This window comes from Manis pentadactyla, chromosome 1, assembly GCF_030020395.1.
Source record: "Manis pentadactyla isolate mManPen7 chromosome 1, mManPen7.hap1, whole genome shotgun sequence".
NCBI lineage: Eukaryota > Metazoa > Chordata > Mammalia > Pholidota > Manidae > Manis > Manis pentadactyla.
The window spans coordinates 24,786,472-24,802,933 of record NC_080019.1 but is presented as its reverse complement, the minus strand read 5'-3'; the positions used below and the strand labels follow the sequence as shown (position 1 = coordinate 24,802,933).

Below are 16,462 nucleotides of genomic sequence, written 5' to 3'. Positions count from 1 at the left end.
ACAATACAAACAGGTTAGCATCTGTGTTCTATACAGAACTGCTTTGTGGACTTTATTCCCTGTCTGGCTTCTGGCTTCCCATCAGATATAGAATACCTCTTTCAAATGTAGATGCCCACTGGGATGATTAAGCAAGATAATTATACTGGAGAAATGAAAGCATTTAGTGTTACATTTATAGTGTCAGTCCTTTTTCTGAGTAGATACCTGTATCAGATCAAACTGCTGGCCATTGCTGTCTTCAGAGGCATCTGAATGCTACTAGATTTAACCATGCATTCTGTGTTCTCAGGGGCACTGCATAGGGCCACACTGGCAAGGATGAATAGACCTGCCTTTAAATGCATTTAGATCCATGCAGGTGTCTACACAGAGAAATGGGGGAAATGAATAGTCTTTCTTCATTTTGAGGATTTAAAGTTCTGTTCTTAATTTAGAAAAAAATGAAGTTTCTTTTGTATCATAGACCCCTTTGGTACTACTGCCAAAGACTATAGACCCCACCTCAAGATAGTGCTTTAATGTTTTTTTTTTCCCAGAATGTGACCAGTTTTATTATTTTTATACCCAAAATACCAATGCCATTCATGATATCATTATTCCTAAACCATGAAAACACATTTAAATTCCTTATTATTAATTTAAATTTGTTTTACTTAACTTTAAAATAATTACAAATGTATAGGAAGTTGCGAAGATAGTAGAGAGATCCTGTGTACCCTTCAACCAGTTCCCCTGCAATGGTTACATCCTCTGTAATGCAGTATAGTATATGGTCTAGCAAACCGACATTAGGATGTGTGTGTATGTGTATACATGCATTGTATCTCAAAGGCAGACTCATGTAACCATGACCACAGTCAACATACATGACTATCCCATCAACCAAAGATCTCCCTCACACTCTTTATTGTCACACCAACTGCCCTTTCCCCGCCACCTCTCTTGCCAACCACTAGCCTGTTTTCCTTCTCTATAATTGTGTTATTTTGAGAATGTTATGTGAATGGAAACATATAGTATGGGATCTTTTGAAAGTGGTTTTTTTGCTCAGCTTGATGCCCTTGAGATGCATCTGAGTTACTGAGTGTATCATTAGTCTGTTCCTTTTTATTGCTGAGTAGTATTCCATTGTATGGATATAGCAGTTGTCTAGCCATTGACCTATCAAAGGACATCTTGGTTATTTTCAGGTTTTGGCAATTACAAATAAAGTTTCTATGAACAACAACGTGCACAATTTTGTGTGGATGTAAGTTCTCATTTCTCTGGGATAAATGCCCAGGAATGCAAAAGCTGGGTTGTATGGTATGTTTAATTTTTAAAGAATTGTCAAACTATTTTCAAGGCTGCTTGTCATTTTACATTCCCAATAGCAATGTGTGAGATTTAGTGTCTCTGTATGTTTATCAGCATTTGGCATGATCAATATTTTTAATTTTAGCTATTGTAATAAGTGTAGTAATATCTCATCATGATCTTACTTGGTACTTTCTTAATGTCTAGTGATACAGAACATCTTTTCATGTATATATATTCTCTTCAGTGAAATTTCTCCTCATGTCTTTTGCCCATTTTCTAATTGGGTTATTTGTTCTTTTACTTTTGAATTCTGAGAATCTACATATATTCTAAGTCTAAGTTATCTGTAAGATATGTGATTTATAAATGACTTCACTCATTTGTGGAATATTAAAACAAAGCAAAACTAAAGGAACAAAACAGCAGCTGACTCACAGACTCCGAGAAGGGACTAGCAGTTACCAAAGAGAAGGGGTTGGGGAGGGTGGGAAGGGAGGGATTAGGGGATTAAGGGGCACTATAATTTACAATCACAATATAGGTAGGTCATGGGGAAGGCAGTACAGCACAGAGATGACAAGTAATGACTCTACAGTATCTTACTACACTGATAGACAGTGATCACAATGGAGTCAGGGATCTGGGGGACTTGATAATATGGGTGAATGTTGAAACCACAATGTTGTTCATGTGAAACCTTCATAAGATTGTGTATCAACGATACTTTAATTTTAAAAATCTAAAAAATAAAAGATACATGGTTTATAAATATCTTCTCCTAGTTTGTTGCTTATCTTTTTAACCCCTTAATGAGTCTTTCAAAGAGCAAAAGCTTTTAATTTTGATGAAGTCCAATTAAGTGATTTTTTTTTTCTTTTATGGATCATACCTTTGGTATCATGTCTAAAAATTCTTCACCAAGCCCTAGTTCCCAAAGATGTTCCCTTAAAACCTTCTAAAAGTTTACCTTCTAAAATATAATCTTCTAAGTTTTGTGGCTTTACATTTTCCATTTAAATCTATGATCTATTTTGAGTTAGTTTTTGTATAAGGTGAAGTTCATTTTCTCTTCTCTTTGGGGAAACTTAATTGCTCCAGCACCATTTGTTGAAAAGGCTGTCATCCCTCCATTGAATTGCCTTTGTACCTTTGTCAAAAATTGGTTGGCTCTACCCCCGGAAGATGACTGGTTAGCCAGAGACGGGTAAGATTCCTCAAGGGAGGAACAACCTAAGACAGGCACAGTCGCAGGGGGGCCATCAGGTGAGAAATTGGGGATCAACAGAGGTGAGGCTTAGAACCTCATCCCCCCGTTCTGAGAGAAATCTTCTGCATCCGTGGATGTTTTATTGCCCTTGTCTAGCTTGGATTAACACTTAGTCTACAGGCACACACCTGATCATCTACATTTGCTCTCTTACAACACTAAACTATGTTTTCTACTTTTATCTTGCATCTACCTACCACTTCAGCATTTTATTTAAAATAATAATAATAATAAGGGAGAAATGTGGGATTCACATATAAATCAAGTATAAAAGTCAAACGAATATTCATATTTGACCTGATTGTTTATAGATCATAATGCTTGATCAAAACTGAAAGTTTCTGTGATGACTGCCCTTGTACTGTTCACCATGTAAGAACTTATTCACTATGTAAGAATTTGTTCACCATGTAAGAACTTGTTCATTATGCTTCAGAAGATTGGAGACTGACAAGAATTAGGCTTGGGGTAGATTAATGATTGTGCATTGAGCATTGAGTCCCCTATACAGAATTTTATTGTTGTTAACAACCATTTGATCAATAAATATGAGAGCTGCCCTCTCAAAAAAAAAAAAAAATTGGTTGGCTCTACATGTGTGGGTCTATTTCTGGATTCGCTATTCTGTTCCACTGATCTATGTGCTTATCCCCCCACTGATATCACACAGTCTTAATTACTGTGGCTGTGTAATAGTTGTGTAATAAGTCATGAAATCAGGTAGAGTGATTCCTCTCACTTCAGTCTTTGTTAACATTACTTTAGCTATTCTGGTCTCTTTTCCTTTCCATATAAATTCTAAAATAATCTTGTCTGTATCTACAAAATTCCCTGCTGAGATTTTTCTGTTAAACTTGTACGTCATCTGGGAATTTACTGAGTCTTGCACCTGTGAACACAGTATCTTTCCATTTCTTTAGAGCTTTTATTTCTTTTGTTATCATTTCATAGTTTTCATCATATAACTACTAGATAAGCTTGGTTATTATATCAAAATATTTCATTTTTTTCAGAAATTGTAAAGGGCATTATATTTTTAATGTTGATTTCTACATGTTTGTTGCTACTTATGGAAATACAATTTGATTTTGTATGTTGATCTTGTATCCTGTGATGTTGCTGAATTCACTTATTAGTTCGAAGAACTGTTTTGAAGATTCTTTGAGACGTTCTGTGTAAACAATCATGGTATCTGCAAATAGGGAGAGGTTTTATTTCTTCCTTTCTAATTTTTAAGCATCTTAATTTCTTTTTTTCCTTATTGTGCTGTTAGCACTCCCAGTACTATGTTGAATAAGAATGGTGAGAGTGGACATCTTTGTCTTATTCCTGATCTTAGAGGAAAAGCCTTCATTCATTCACCATTAAGTATGGTGTCAGCTGTAGGTTTTTGTAGATGTTCTTTACCAAACTGAGGTTTCTATATATTCCTAGTTTTCTGAGATTTAAAAAAAATCATGAATGGGTACTAAATTTTGTCAAATACTTTTTCTGTATCAAATGATGTAGATATTATCATATTATTTTTATTCTTTAGCCTTTGATACAGTGGATCACATGGATTTTTGAATACTGAATCAGCCTTGCATCCCTAGAATAAGCCCCACTTGGCCATGCAGGGATTTTTACATTTTGCTGAGTGTTATTTGCCACTGTTTTGCTAAGGATTTTCACATCTGTATTCATGAGGAATACAGTCTATAGTTTTCTTTTTTGTACAGTGTTATTCTAGTTTTGGTATCAGAACATCAGAATTGGAAAGTAAATTATTAATTGTTCCCTTGTCTTCCATTTTCTGGAAGAGACTCTATAGGTGCTAATTCTTCTTTACAATTTGGTAAAATCCTCCAGTGAAACCATCCTAGTCTGGAGATTTCTCTTTGGGGAATTTTAAGATTATGAAATTTCCTTAGTAGTTATAGTGCTATTCAAATTATTTTATATTGGGTGAGTTGTGGAGTTTGTACTTTTTGAGGAATTGGTTCATTTCATCTAAACAGTCAAATTTATGCATGTAGAACTGTTTGTAGAATTTACTTGTTATCCTTTTGATGCCTGCAGGGTCTGTAATATTAGTATTTGTGTTTTTTCTTTTTCTTTGTCAGTCATACTAGAGGTTTATCAATTTTACTGATCTTTCAAAAGAGCACTGTTTCATTGATTGTCTTAAATTTCATTGGTTTCTGATCCTAATCTCACCATTTCCTTTCTTCTAGCTGTCAGTCTACTTTGCTCCTCTTTTTCCATGTGCTGGGAGCTTAGATTATTGATTTGAGACTTCCCTTTTTCTAATCTAAGCACTTAGTGCTATTAATTTCCCTCTCAGGGAGACCTGGGGTTACCAAGACTGCGGGGTTGGAGGAAATAGGGAGAAGTTGGTCAAAGGGTACAAACTTCTGGTTAGAAGATAAGTAAGTGGTGGGGATCTAATGCACAATATGGTGGTTATAGTTAATAATACTGTATGATATACTTGAAAGTGGTAAGAGAATGGATCTAAATGTTCTCACCACAAAAAAGAAATGGCAATTATCTAATGTGATAGAAGTTAGTTAACACTATGGTGGTAATCATTTTGCAAGATATGTGTATCAAATCAACACATTGTACAAATAAACTTACACAATCGTGTATGTCAATTACATCTCAAAGAAGCTGGGAAAAAAACTTACCTCTCAGCATTATTTTAGCTGCATTTCTATAACATTGATATGCTACATTTGCATTTTCATTCAGTCTAATCTATTTTTTAGCTTTCCTTAAGACTTCTGCTTTGACTCAGGTCACTTAGTAGAATACTGTTTTTAAATGCGTAAAACAAAATACTTGCGATTATAAAGGAAAGCTATCATATTAAATACAGTTATCAAAATATTACAAAATTGTGATCTAGTAATATGTGTGCTTTTTTTTTTTTTTGAGAGGGCATCTCTCATATTTATTGATCAAATGGTTGTTAACAACAATAAAATTCTGTATAGGGGACTCAATGCACAATCATTAATCAACCCCAAGCCTAATTCTCAACAGTCTCTAATCTTCTGAAGCATAACAAACAAGTTCTTGCATGGTGAACAAATTCTTACATAGTGAGTAAGTTCTTACATTGGTGAACAGTGCAAGTGCAGTCATCACAGAAACTATGTTTGCTTTTTTAACCAACTTATTAAATAACAAAAAATAGTGATGGCTCTAAAAATGACTGTAATTTTGAAGTAGTGATGGCTATAAATTATAATTTGTGGTGTCTTTAACTGTTACATGAAAATTTCTCCAATTTCTCTTGGTGACAAAGTTATAATTACTAAAACTACTGTGGTTGTTGACATTCATAATTAAAGTAAATGATAATTTTTAGTTAGATGTTAGTAAAAATAATAATATAGTATTTTTGTTCAATGAGCCTCTTGAATTCTGTCCACAAACCTTTTGGGAATCTGTGAAGACATGTTAAAAACCCAATTTAAAGATTTTTCACTCTGGTAATATGCTGATGTGTTTTCTATTCCATCTTCCTTAGCTCGGCACTTCTGGGGAGACTATCTACGATCTTATGTCCCAACCCATGAAAAATGGAAGACATTTTAGTTTGGTATGACAGACAGTTCTTTACTTTTAACAAATACCAATCACTTGAAACAAATAGCATTTGAATCTACCTGGATCCTGCTGTTTCCCCAATCTGCTACGATAATGTTTCCATTTGAATCCACAGCTACGCCAGTGGGAGCATTAAATTGCCCATTTCCTTCTCCATTTGAGCCAAACTTCAACATGAATTCTCCTTCCTGATTAAACACCTGCATGAAATATTTTTAAATTGTCTTATTTTAAAAGAAAACAGTTGAGCCAACATTATGGATTTAAAAAATATCTGAGCAGGTTATTTACAACAAGGCCTATGATTTAAAACATTCTAAAAAAAGAAAAAAAAATCTACAAACTAGGTCCCCATGTCACTATGGTTCCCCAATTCACTGTATAAATCTGATTTACTATGTGTTAAATCACTTCTTTTTTTAGCTTATGTCTGATTATATTGAATACTTACATGAAAAATACATTCATTATAAATTATGAAATTTATGCAAAAATAAGGTAGTATTGGGTAAGCAGAGCTGTAATTTTCAGCAATATTATTCTTTCTGTCTTTAAGCAGCTAAATTTCAAGAACAGGCATTGTATTTCTAACAGGATGAATGATCATTCAAAGTTGGAACAGAATGTAGGAGCTTATTGCTAGGCCAGATGCTCAGGATTTATTACCATTTTAATAAGTCAACATAATGAGAAAGAGTAGGCTAGACTTTGCACTTTGGGGAAATTAATGTGTGTGTGTGTGTGTGTGTGTGTGTGTGTGTGGCAGTGGGTAAGGAATAAGAAAAAGGCTTTTATACATATTTTATATTATGTGTACTTTATTACTCATATTTTATACATATTTTTAGAATATACCTTAATTAAAACAAAGTGTATGGACCCTAAGGCTTTGATGAATGCAGCCTATTGAGAGAAGGGAGCTTGACCGAAGTGCAGAGCTAAACAGAACTCTTAAGCAAATTCTCTAATATCTGATATGGGCAAGCAATGGGTTGCTGGGGGTAATTAATATTCTTATTAATAGAGTGTTACTGTATATGTATCAATACAAATCACTGATTTTGAGAGAATAAAATTTTTAATATGTTTTTAATTACAAATTATAGCAAGGAAAACTTTACCTTGATTCAGATGACACTTAGTGGTTGTGAATTGTCTCTAGGATATTATTTTAAGTTTCTATTATCATGCAGCCTACACGTGTAGAAATACTCATTAACAAATTAGAAAGTATTACATACAAGGCGCCATGACAGTAAGGGTTCCTAAAATGTGGAACTCAGGGAGCTCACTATCTAAGTGCAGATCTAACTAGGATGATCTCAGGACCTTACAGAGATGTTCCTATGGCCATCTCTGTGATCATGAAATATTAAAATGACTCTCTTTCTTTTAGCTGTTGTATATTGGGAAAGTGAGGCACTTCTAATCTCTAAGGGCTAGACTTACTTTAAGATAAGAGTCATGACCACTTTCTGAATTAAACCACATACTTGCCAAGCAAGCAAGCTACCTTTCTGGTTCTTTGGGAAGGACAGAGACAAGAACCAGCTTTTATTAAGATGTCATGTTTTAACAATCTTTACTGACCCTTTAATCTCCTTTCACATAAAACATTCTTGTTTCAAAGATCAATGGGAGTGGCCTTTGTACTCTAGGATCTACATGGGTTATCTTCTCGTTGATTGCCCTATAGCTAAATGAACGATTCCTCTATAAAGTGAAATGAAGGGTAGGAAGTGTGAAAACAGCCTGTGTTATTCCTTTACAGTTGTGCTCACCATACAGGCCTGTTCTGACCCCCTGGCAGGAGAGTCAAAAGCCCAGCCTCTACTGCCTCTTTGCTCTGTTTCTTTCCTCCTTCACCACTGAATATCCCCCTGTCTTCTCCCTTTTACCAGGACACCTCCCAGTCCTCCAAAGAGAGAATATGCAGCTTCTTGGTATCAAGGAAGTGGGAAGGCTGAGGATGAAGCTCTACCCCATGACAGCAACTCTGGAGAGACAACATGACAGGAAGCAGCCTTAGAAGTAAGCGATGGTGGCATCCTCTGCCCTCATCCTTCCCCATCACCTGTCCACTGTGTTTTACTCTTTGCACAGGGACTTGGCTCCCGCCAAAAAGGCTCAAGGCCTTTCCATTTACTCATGCTAAAGATCTCCTCCAGGATGAGCTGGAGAAATGAAGCAGTGAAGGACACAGAAGAGACAGTACTTTCGGGTGTTAAAATCCCATCATTATGTAGTTAGTCCAGCCATCAACACTGACAAACCGTTTGGGGCTTTGGTTGCTCAATGGCTATCTCTAAGTGCAAACTTTAGTCACTGGCACATCACCTATGCTATTTCCCTACTATCTTTCCTTTAAAAGTCCTCATGTTAAAAGATGAAAATGAATTTATTTACAAGGAAAACTTTACATCACTTCTATAAGTGCAAACCAGTATCACTTGATGTAAACAGAGGGTAACCCTACAAATAAACACACAACTTAAAACACAAATGTTTGTCAGTGCCCTGCCCATGACTGCCTTTCAGTGGAACTGCGTCACAGCTCAAGAAGCTTGGTCTAGAATGTTACTAAACATTCTCTCATTTCAGTAAGCAACAAATGTGTTTTGAACCACTTTATTACTTCCTGATTTGCTCCTAATAAAGGTCAAGTCTTTCTTCTGCTAATACCTAGTAAGAAAGATATACTATACTATCTAGGGGAAGTGGGTGGGTGTTGTTTTCTAAGGAAAACCAGGTGTGTGAAGCATTCTAAGAAGTGTGCAGTATCCTGTATGAACATATCCTAGAGCTATTTCTCTCCCATAATCTGTCATTGCAGCAGAGTTCTAATAGCTACTTTTGTTTGAAAGGCCTTTGATGCTAACTGAAAGAGTGGTCTTGTTTTAATTTACTGACTAGTTACAAAATATTAAGCTTTCGGAAAGTTCTGCCTAAGTTCAAGCAACTGCTTTTTCATATTTAATTTTCAAATCATCTCCATTTACACCAGTTTCAAATTCAGAAATTTACTGGCACCATATTTTGTTCAATATTTTGATTGTCCAAAGTCTGTACGCCCAAATTAAAACCTCCATCTTTAAGAAGAAGCAAAATCTACTCTTTTAGGTCAATTCCTTTAGGTCTAGTGTGTACATGTGAGTATTATGTTTTCTCCCAGACCGATTTCTCAATAAAAACAGTTCAAAGGTAACAACAATTGATGTATTTATAGTACCTTGACAGAATGATTATGGAAATCTGTAACAATGATCTCATTATTGCTATTTACAGCTGCAAAGTGGGGACCTGCAATAAAAATGGAAAAAAATGTGTAATGACTGACTGTAACAAAAATGATTACAACAGCAGAGCAGTTACCAAACCTAATATATTAAGTCAAGTTCCTTAAGAGAGAACAAAGACTCATAGAGTTAGTCCTTGAGAGATCAATCAGCCAGACCTCCGGCTCCAGATAACATGGATTCTGCATCACTCTACACTTTTAACTGTCTACTCCAGCTTCTTCCAGATCAAGCTAAGAGTTCCAGCAGCCCTAATAAAGTGGAATGAGCAACAGAATAGAAGCATCAGAATTCATTCTCCACACCACCATCTGAAAGTCACACCCGCCAGCTTCCCTGAGTATGTTTTAGTCATTTTAGGGTCCGCAGCTCCCACTGAGGAGAGACATAATAACAGTCTAAGCGCTGGGAAAAAGACTCCAAAAGGTAGTATGTTTTAACAGTAGAGCAGAAACCCACACTTTATCATTTTGGGTGACATTCAGAACCTGGTAGAACTGGAGACAAAGCACAAAGATTATGCAAATTCACGTTAAATTCCAAAAGCATTCGTTCAAGAAGAAAATGTAATAAACTATTTTCAGCCTCTTCTTGCAGATGTGAAAAAGTAAGTAAGCATGTGATTGCAAAGTGGTACACCAAAAAGAGAAGAAAGACTGCCCTTCCTGTATGCAGCCAATATTCTAAACTCTAGCTCTCCTATTATCACCAGGAAAGGTGAAAAGAATTCTCATTCAGAAGCTCTTTAAACATAACCCCAGGTAAATGGGAACAGGAGTTATTGTTCCTCAAAAATCTGTATTTAAAAATATTTAAAATTCATTATTTTATTTCATATTAATATTCAAAGATTAGACTTCTGAATGTAAACTGCCACCAATAAAAAGCACACATGGACTGCAGTTCAACTTACTGCGGGTGGCGTACTTGAGAAGCATCTAACCATGCTTTCACTTAGATTTCATCCCCAGTATCTCTCCCAAAGCCAGCAATGGGGATGAGGTGTTTTCCAGATGCTCCAACATCATGCAAATGTGAGCAGAAGAAGCATAAAAAAGGGGGTTTACATATTACCATCGAGTGTACCTGCAAACTGCCTGTCCCCGTTTCCTCGGCTACCAAACCTGGTGACTATTTTCCCATTTGGCTGGAAGATAAACACGCAGCACGCCTTGTTGTCCACCACAATGATGTGTCCATTGCGGTCCACAGAAACTCCTTTGGGCCCCATCAACTTTCCTGATCCGATTTTTGTCTGTTAGAAACAAGTACAGAAAATGAAGTTTAAAACACTACAGAACATGAAAACAGACATTTGTTTTAGTAAATTTTTAACTTAAATATTCAAATGGGTGCACAGTTACTCATATGTCACAATGATCTGTCTTGGAAAACTGTCTTGTCACATCCATTATCTGCTACTGATATTTATATAAAATCCTTACTTTTTAAAGGGATCATAACCAAGAGTGTTCTAGAATCCCCTTAACTGGGGTCACAGGTTCCTTGTAAAGGGGCAATGTGGCATACCACTGAATTAGGAGTAGGAAGACTGTCCTGTGCCTGTCACTTGCTTTGGACACACCTGGCATAGCACAGATAGGTATAATTTCCTTAAGCTTCAGATTCCTTATATATTAAAAAAGAGTCAAAAAAATGACTCCAATAAATTTCAAGGGTATTTTTAGAATATATACTAGGTAAAATAATATAAGTAAAGTGTATAGTGTAGCATTTAGCACATATTAAGCAGCCATTAAATAAAAGAAGCTACCACTGTCATTATTATATATCATACTTAATATCAAAATTGCCAGGCATCTGCCCTTGATCTTTATTAGAATTAAATTCCACATGGGCAGGAGTCATGTCTGTTTTATACAGCACTGTGTTCAGAGCCTAATGTACTTCTTGGTGCCTAATAGGTACTCAACAAATATTTCTTGAATATATACTGATTTTAAAAGCCTGGCATTATTTAGAGTAAACATGATGATTAAATGGTTCCAGTTCTCAGTATTTTTAAATGGGAGACAAGCATTAGATTTCTATCAAACATATACTACATGCATTTTAAATCTTACTCATTTTTCTGAGTAGGGTACGTGTATATACATAAATGCCCATTTGCCACAAGATGCATGTCATACCTTTAATTTTATTGCTCTGTTTCTAGAGTACCTGTAAAGAAGTACTGTACTCATGCACCTATTTATTTAGTACTTAGTAATTCTACAAACACTGATGGAGCACCCACTGTCTGCCTGGCATTGTGTTCCTGGCACTTGGTAGACAAAGATGATTAACCCAGCCTCTACCCTTGAGGACATCTCAGCCACACTGCTGTGTACAAACATGTCCGCTGTGTTATTTTTTAAGTGCCTGACATTCAGTAGATTTGGGAGAATTCAGCGGGGCTACCTCAGAAGCCATATGGAACAATAACTCGAGGAGACAGGTCACTGTAGACCAGTAAGGAGAAGGAGCACCGAGGGGAGACAGCAGCTGGACAGTGCCTGGTAAGGGACAGGGCTCTTCCAGGCACCCAAGCTCACAACGTCAGCAAAGCAGATCTCCGTGTATTTTTATGAATGTGCTTTCAGATGACTGAACAAAGCGATGTACAGAACAGTGAGTACAGTCTAAGCCCACCTGAGTTAAATGTGTTTAGATATGTATACACATTTCTGGAAAAGAAAATAAGAAACCAGTGATATTAGTGGTGGTAGGACAAATTCTTACTGTCCATGTTATACTCATCTATAGGCTTATTTAAAAAATCTACTTGCATGTATTACTTTTTAAATTAAAAATTTTAACTCCAACAAAGTTACATCCCCATAGGTTTTGTTTTAGTCCTATTTTCTTTATATATATATATATATCAGTGCTGTCTGATTGAAAAAACAAGAGCTATAGAGAGAGTTAAAAATATTCTAGTAAGCAACATAAAAAAATTACAGGAAAAATTATTTTTATCATATATTTTACTTCACCCAATATAGCTGGAAGTTTTCATTTCAACATGTAATCAATATGAAACTCATTAAAAATTACTGAAATTATTAGTGAAATATTTTACTTTTTTTTTTTACTAAGTCCTTGAAATCCACTATGTAGCACATCTCAAGTCACACCAGTCCCATTTTAAGAACTCAGCATCCACATGTGGCTAGTGGCTACCTCATGGGCCAGCACACAATACACTTTTTCTAAGATTTCACTAATGCTATGGCATCAACTTTTATCTCGATGTGTAAGATTCTCAAATCCATATCTCTAGTCCTGGTCTGTTTTACAAGTTATCATCCTAAACTCAACCAGTGCCAAACCAAATTTACCTCCTTCATTGCCATAGCAGTTCATCCAGTCACCCAGGATCAAAATTTCTGAGCAAAATAAACTCTTTTCTTTCACAAGTTTGAACCTCAGTTTTCTCATCTGTAAAGTGGCAGCTATAGTTTTTACCTCCTGGGTCATGGAGATTCTGAAGGATCACAGGGCCAACCACAGCATTTGGGGCACAGACAATCTCCTTCTCCCGCCCCATTCAGCTCATATTGTATCAGACCAACAGGTTTTTATCTTCTTTCCCAACAGAGACATGAAAGTTTTTAGAGAAAGAGAATATGGAGAGATAGATGGGGACTTTCCCACAGTGGGGGTTCAGACTTTGTTTGATCTTTGATTCTTTTGAGTTTATAAATGACTTTAATTCAGATTTGATCTCTTTAGTACAAGGAGACCCATTTACTTAGGAAGGAAATAATGGCATTCTTGCAAGGGAATCTGTAGAATAAATGTGATTCTGATTCTCCATTCTAGCCCAAGAATCAAAGAGACGATAGCATAATGGCTTACACAGAAACTGTTTCCTTCTTTCATGTCTGAATGGAAGATATGTCAGCAGAGATCAAAAGGAGGAGAGGACACTCTCATTATGAAAACAAGAATATTATTACTAACTATCACTAGCTGTTACTTAGAATGACTCAGTCACATAATATCAAGTGGATGATAACTATGCAGAATAAAAACAGAAAATAAAGGATTACTGCCATGTCATGAGAACCAGCACAGGTCTAGAAGAAAAAACTCACATATTGAACCAAAACCTCTTTTCACTCCACAGCCCTTAATCGCTCCCCATTTAGGGGCACTAGATCGTCCCAAGTGAAATAAGAATTACTGTACTTAGCCTGACAATGCGTCCCTCATCTTTAACAGAATAGTAAACAAAGATAATTTTAGACCCTGGCACTGGAACATTAAATGAAACTATTTAACTCAACAAGTAAGTCCGTAAATTGAAGAGGGACAAGATGAGATATTTTAGGATATGGTGGACATGGGTCTCTGTATCTGTTCTGGGGTCACAAAAAGTTCCTGGATGGGCCAGAAGATATAATTCAGGAGAAAAGATGGAAAGCAAAAAATTAGAGGAAGAGAGGAATAAAATTTAGGACTAAGAATTTGGTGAATAAAAGAAATAAAAGGAGATAGGATGTTATATCCCTAGAGCTATTAGGAATAAATACAAAGAATCTACATTTGTGTTAAAGGTGTGCCTTTCTGAGGATCTGCTTAATTTTATTGAATCCCACTGAAGAAGAAAGTGAAGTATGTTTCAGTGTATGTCATGGGTATCACACTTGCATGAGCTCCCATTACAGGACTGAAGTGTGCTCACTTGCTATCCTTTTACCCTTTGGGTTTTGATCAATACCTACTGGGGAAAAAAAAGGGTATGTTGAAACCCTACTATACCCATTCCTATAGTCCTACAGAGGGTATGAGCATTTCTCAGTGTTTAATCCAATTATTACCAATAGCATTCCAACTCTAAGAATCTAGTTCTTCCAGGAAGAGGGTCTATTACATACACAACATTGAACCACTGAATGAAAAATGCCTAATCCAGGAAACCCTTCCCTCTTATATATAAAACATCTGGTTCAATATGCTTTAGTATATTAGATATAAAATATTTCAATATATTAAATATAAGTCTCCTGTTTCCACACCTATTTTAGTATTGGTTTTTGAATTTAAAAAAATAGGTCATGGTTTCACTAGAGTATGTAACAGAAGAAATGGATTGTCTCCAAACTAGCTGGATATTTGCAAGAGGTCACTGATAGCTTTCATTCTATTCATGTTAATGTTGTTATATTTGGGTATGTCTTTCTACAAATACAATTAGGAAAACACAACAGAAGGGGAGGACGTTAGACACACAGAAGGCAAAAGACTTATCTGCGCACCTGGCCATCATATTGAATCTCCAATAGAACAAAAAAATTAAGGGCAATTGAAGATTTGTGTGCAATATGGTGGAATAAAAAATGACAGCTTTTTATTCCCCTGAATTGAAAAGATGCTGCCCCCCGCCCCAAAACAAAAGCTCCAATCTGAGGGTTACTAATTATTTAAATAACTCATTTTAATACAAATGATGAGATGACTGTAGTGATCCAATAACGCTAAAAAGGAAAACATAAATTTGTCCAATAAGAGACTAATAAGTGAACTTCATGTAATCTTCAGGATCCCAGAATGGATTATGAAGAACATCATCTCTGAACATTTAGTCAAGGAAGTGATGACCACCAGGTGCTGGCATGGGGTCATTAAGATCCAACTCACAGCTGATCAAACAGGCTTTTATTTTTGGACAGGGTTACTAGAAGCATTGAAAAAGAACGTTTCTCAGATGCTTATCTCATATGAGGCATATATAAAATCCAGCCATAAAAATCTCATTTAATCCTTACCAAAATCCTATGAGGTAGAGTTTTACAATCCAAATTTGAACTATGAGACTATCAAGGCTCAAGGAAGTTATATAATTTGCTGAAGATCAAACAGTTAATAAACCACAGAGTTGGGATTCCGAAGACTTGATCTGAGTTAAACTTCATGTTGTCACCTGAAAGATAAGCCTCTAGCAGCCTAGATGGGGATACTGAAGACAGAGTGCACATGGCCCTCAAAAACATCTCCTTTGGAACAAAGTGTCTCAAATCTCGTGAAAAAATGTGGAAAATGGGCTGGATGGTAATATTCTTTGATGATACCTTAGCAGAGAGCTCTCTACTCTTCCACCACCTGCTGAGGAAATGGAGATGAGGCTGGGTGTGGCAGCAAGTATGTCAGATGAGGGGACCCCTCAAAGTACAGCTCAGCTCAACTTTTCCCCATCAAGTCAGCCCTGTTTTCTTTTCCTTCCAATTCCTGCATTACATACTTCACATTAGGTTTTCAGGTTGTACTGAACAATTTATGACTAATTAAAGGCTGACCTGACTTGTTTTCTGGCATTTATTAAAAGGTAGGGACTATGTCTTATAACTTATTTCTCCCATATCATTTATCACAGGCCTGAGAAAGCAAAAGGCACTTCATAAATGACAACCTACAGGTTCATTTGGGAAATATAAATTACCTCTTAATAACTCTTTCCTAAAGGTTGTTATTTTTCATTGAATTGAAGTAAATCTGACAGCATAAAAAAAAAAACAAAGCACTGAACATCCTGCTTTATAAAAGGAAGCCATATTTAGGATACATAGGAATCTACTTATGACAATATCATTGCTACTCTCACTTCATAAACCTTAGATGTAACAAGGTCAAGACGTCTGCATGTGAAAAAATACTGAATAGCTTATTGGACCTCAAAAAAGAACAAGACAATTTTATCTTGGCTTCCCTATTCTTTCCACTGTTTAGTGGTCAAATGGTAGCTAATCTTACCTTGAACTTCCCATCTGAAGAGAAAATGCTAACCCACTTATTATCATAGTCTGCAATGATTATGTCCCCACTGGGATGCACAGCTACTCCTGTGGGCCGCTGCAGCTGCCCGGGAGAGCGTCCTCGGATGCCAAAACGACTTTTGAACTGGCCATCATTGGAAAATATCTGTAAAACAAATGCGTTCATTGAGATGTGAACTAGCACATAAGTTAGTGAGGAAGAAATAGGTGAGAAACAT

General features: G+C 36.1%; 1 protein-coding gene across 12 annotated transcripts in view; it reads right to left on the bottom strand.

Moving 5' to 3' along the window:
• The window catches only part of TRIM2 (tripartite motif containing 2), a 165,791-nt gene that overhangs the window by 5,102 nt on the left and 144,227 nt on the right, over positions 1 to 16,462 (bottom strand). For 11 of the 12 annotated variants that reach the window (XM_036887989.2, XM_036887991.2, XM_036887980.2 and 8 more), the window contains 4 exons: positions 16,222 to 16,389; positions 10,540 to 10,720; positions 9,399 to 9,469; positions 6,229 to 6,369 (listed from right to left, as the gene is read on the bottom strand). In XM_036887989.2, the coding sequence (XP_036743884.2) occupies positions 6,229 to 6,369; positions 9,399 to 9,469; positions 10,540 to 10,720; positions 16,222 to 16,389 (561 nt within the window). The remainder of the gene's footprint in view (positions 1 to 6,228; positions 6,370 to 9,398; positions 9,470 to 10,539; positions 10,721 to 16,221; positions 16,390 to 16,462) is intronic. The other variant, XM_036887981.2, reaches the window with a different exon arrangement.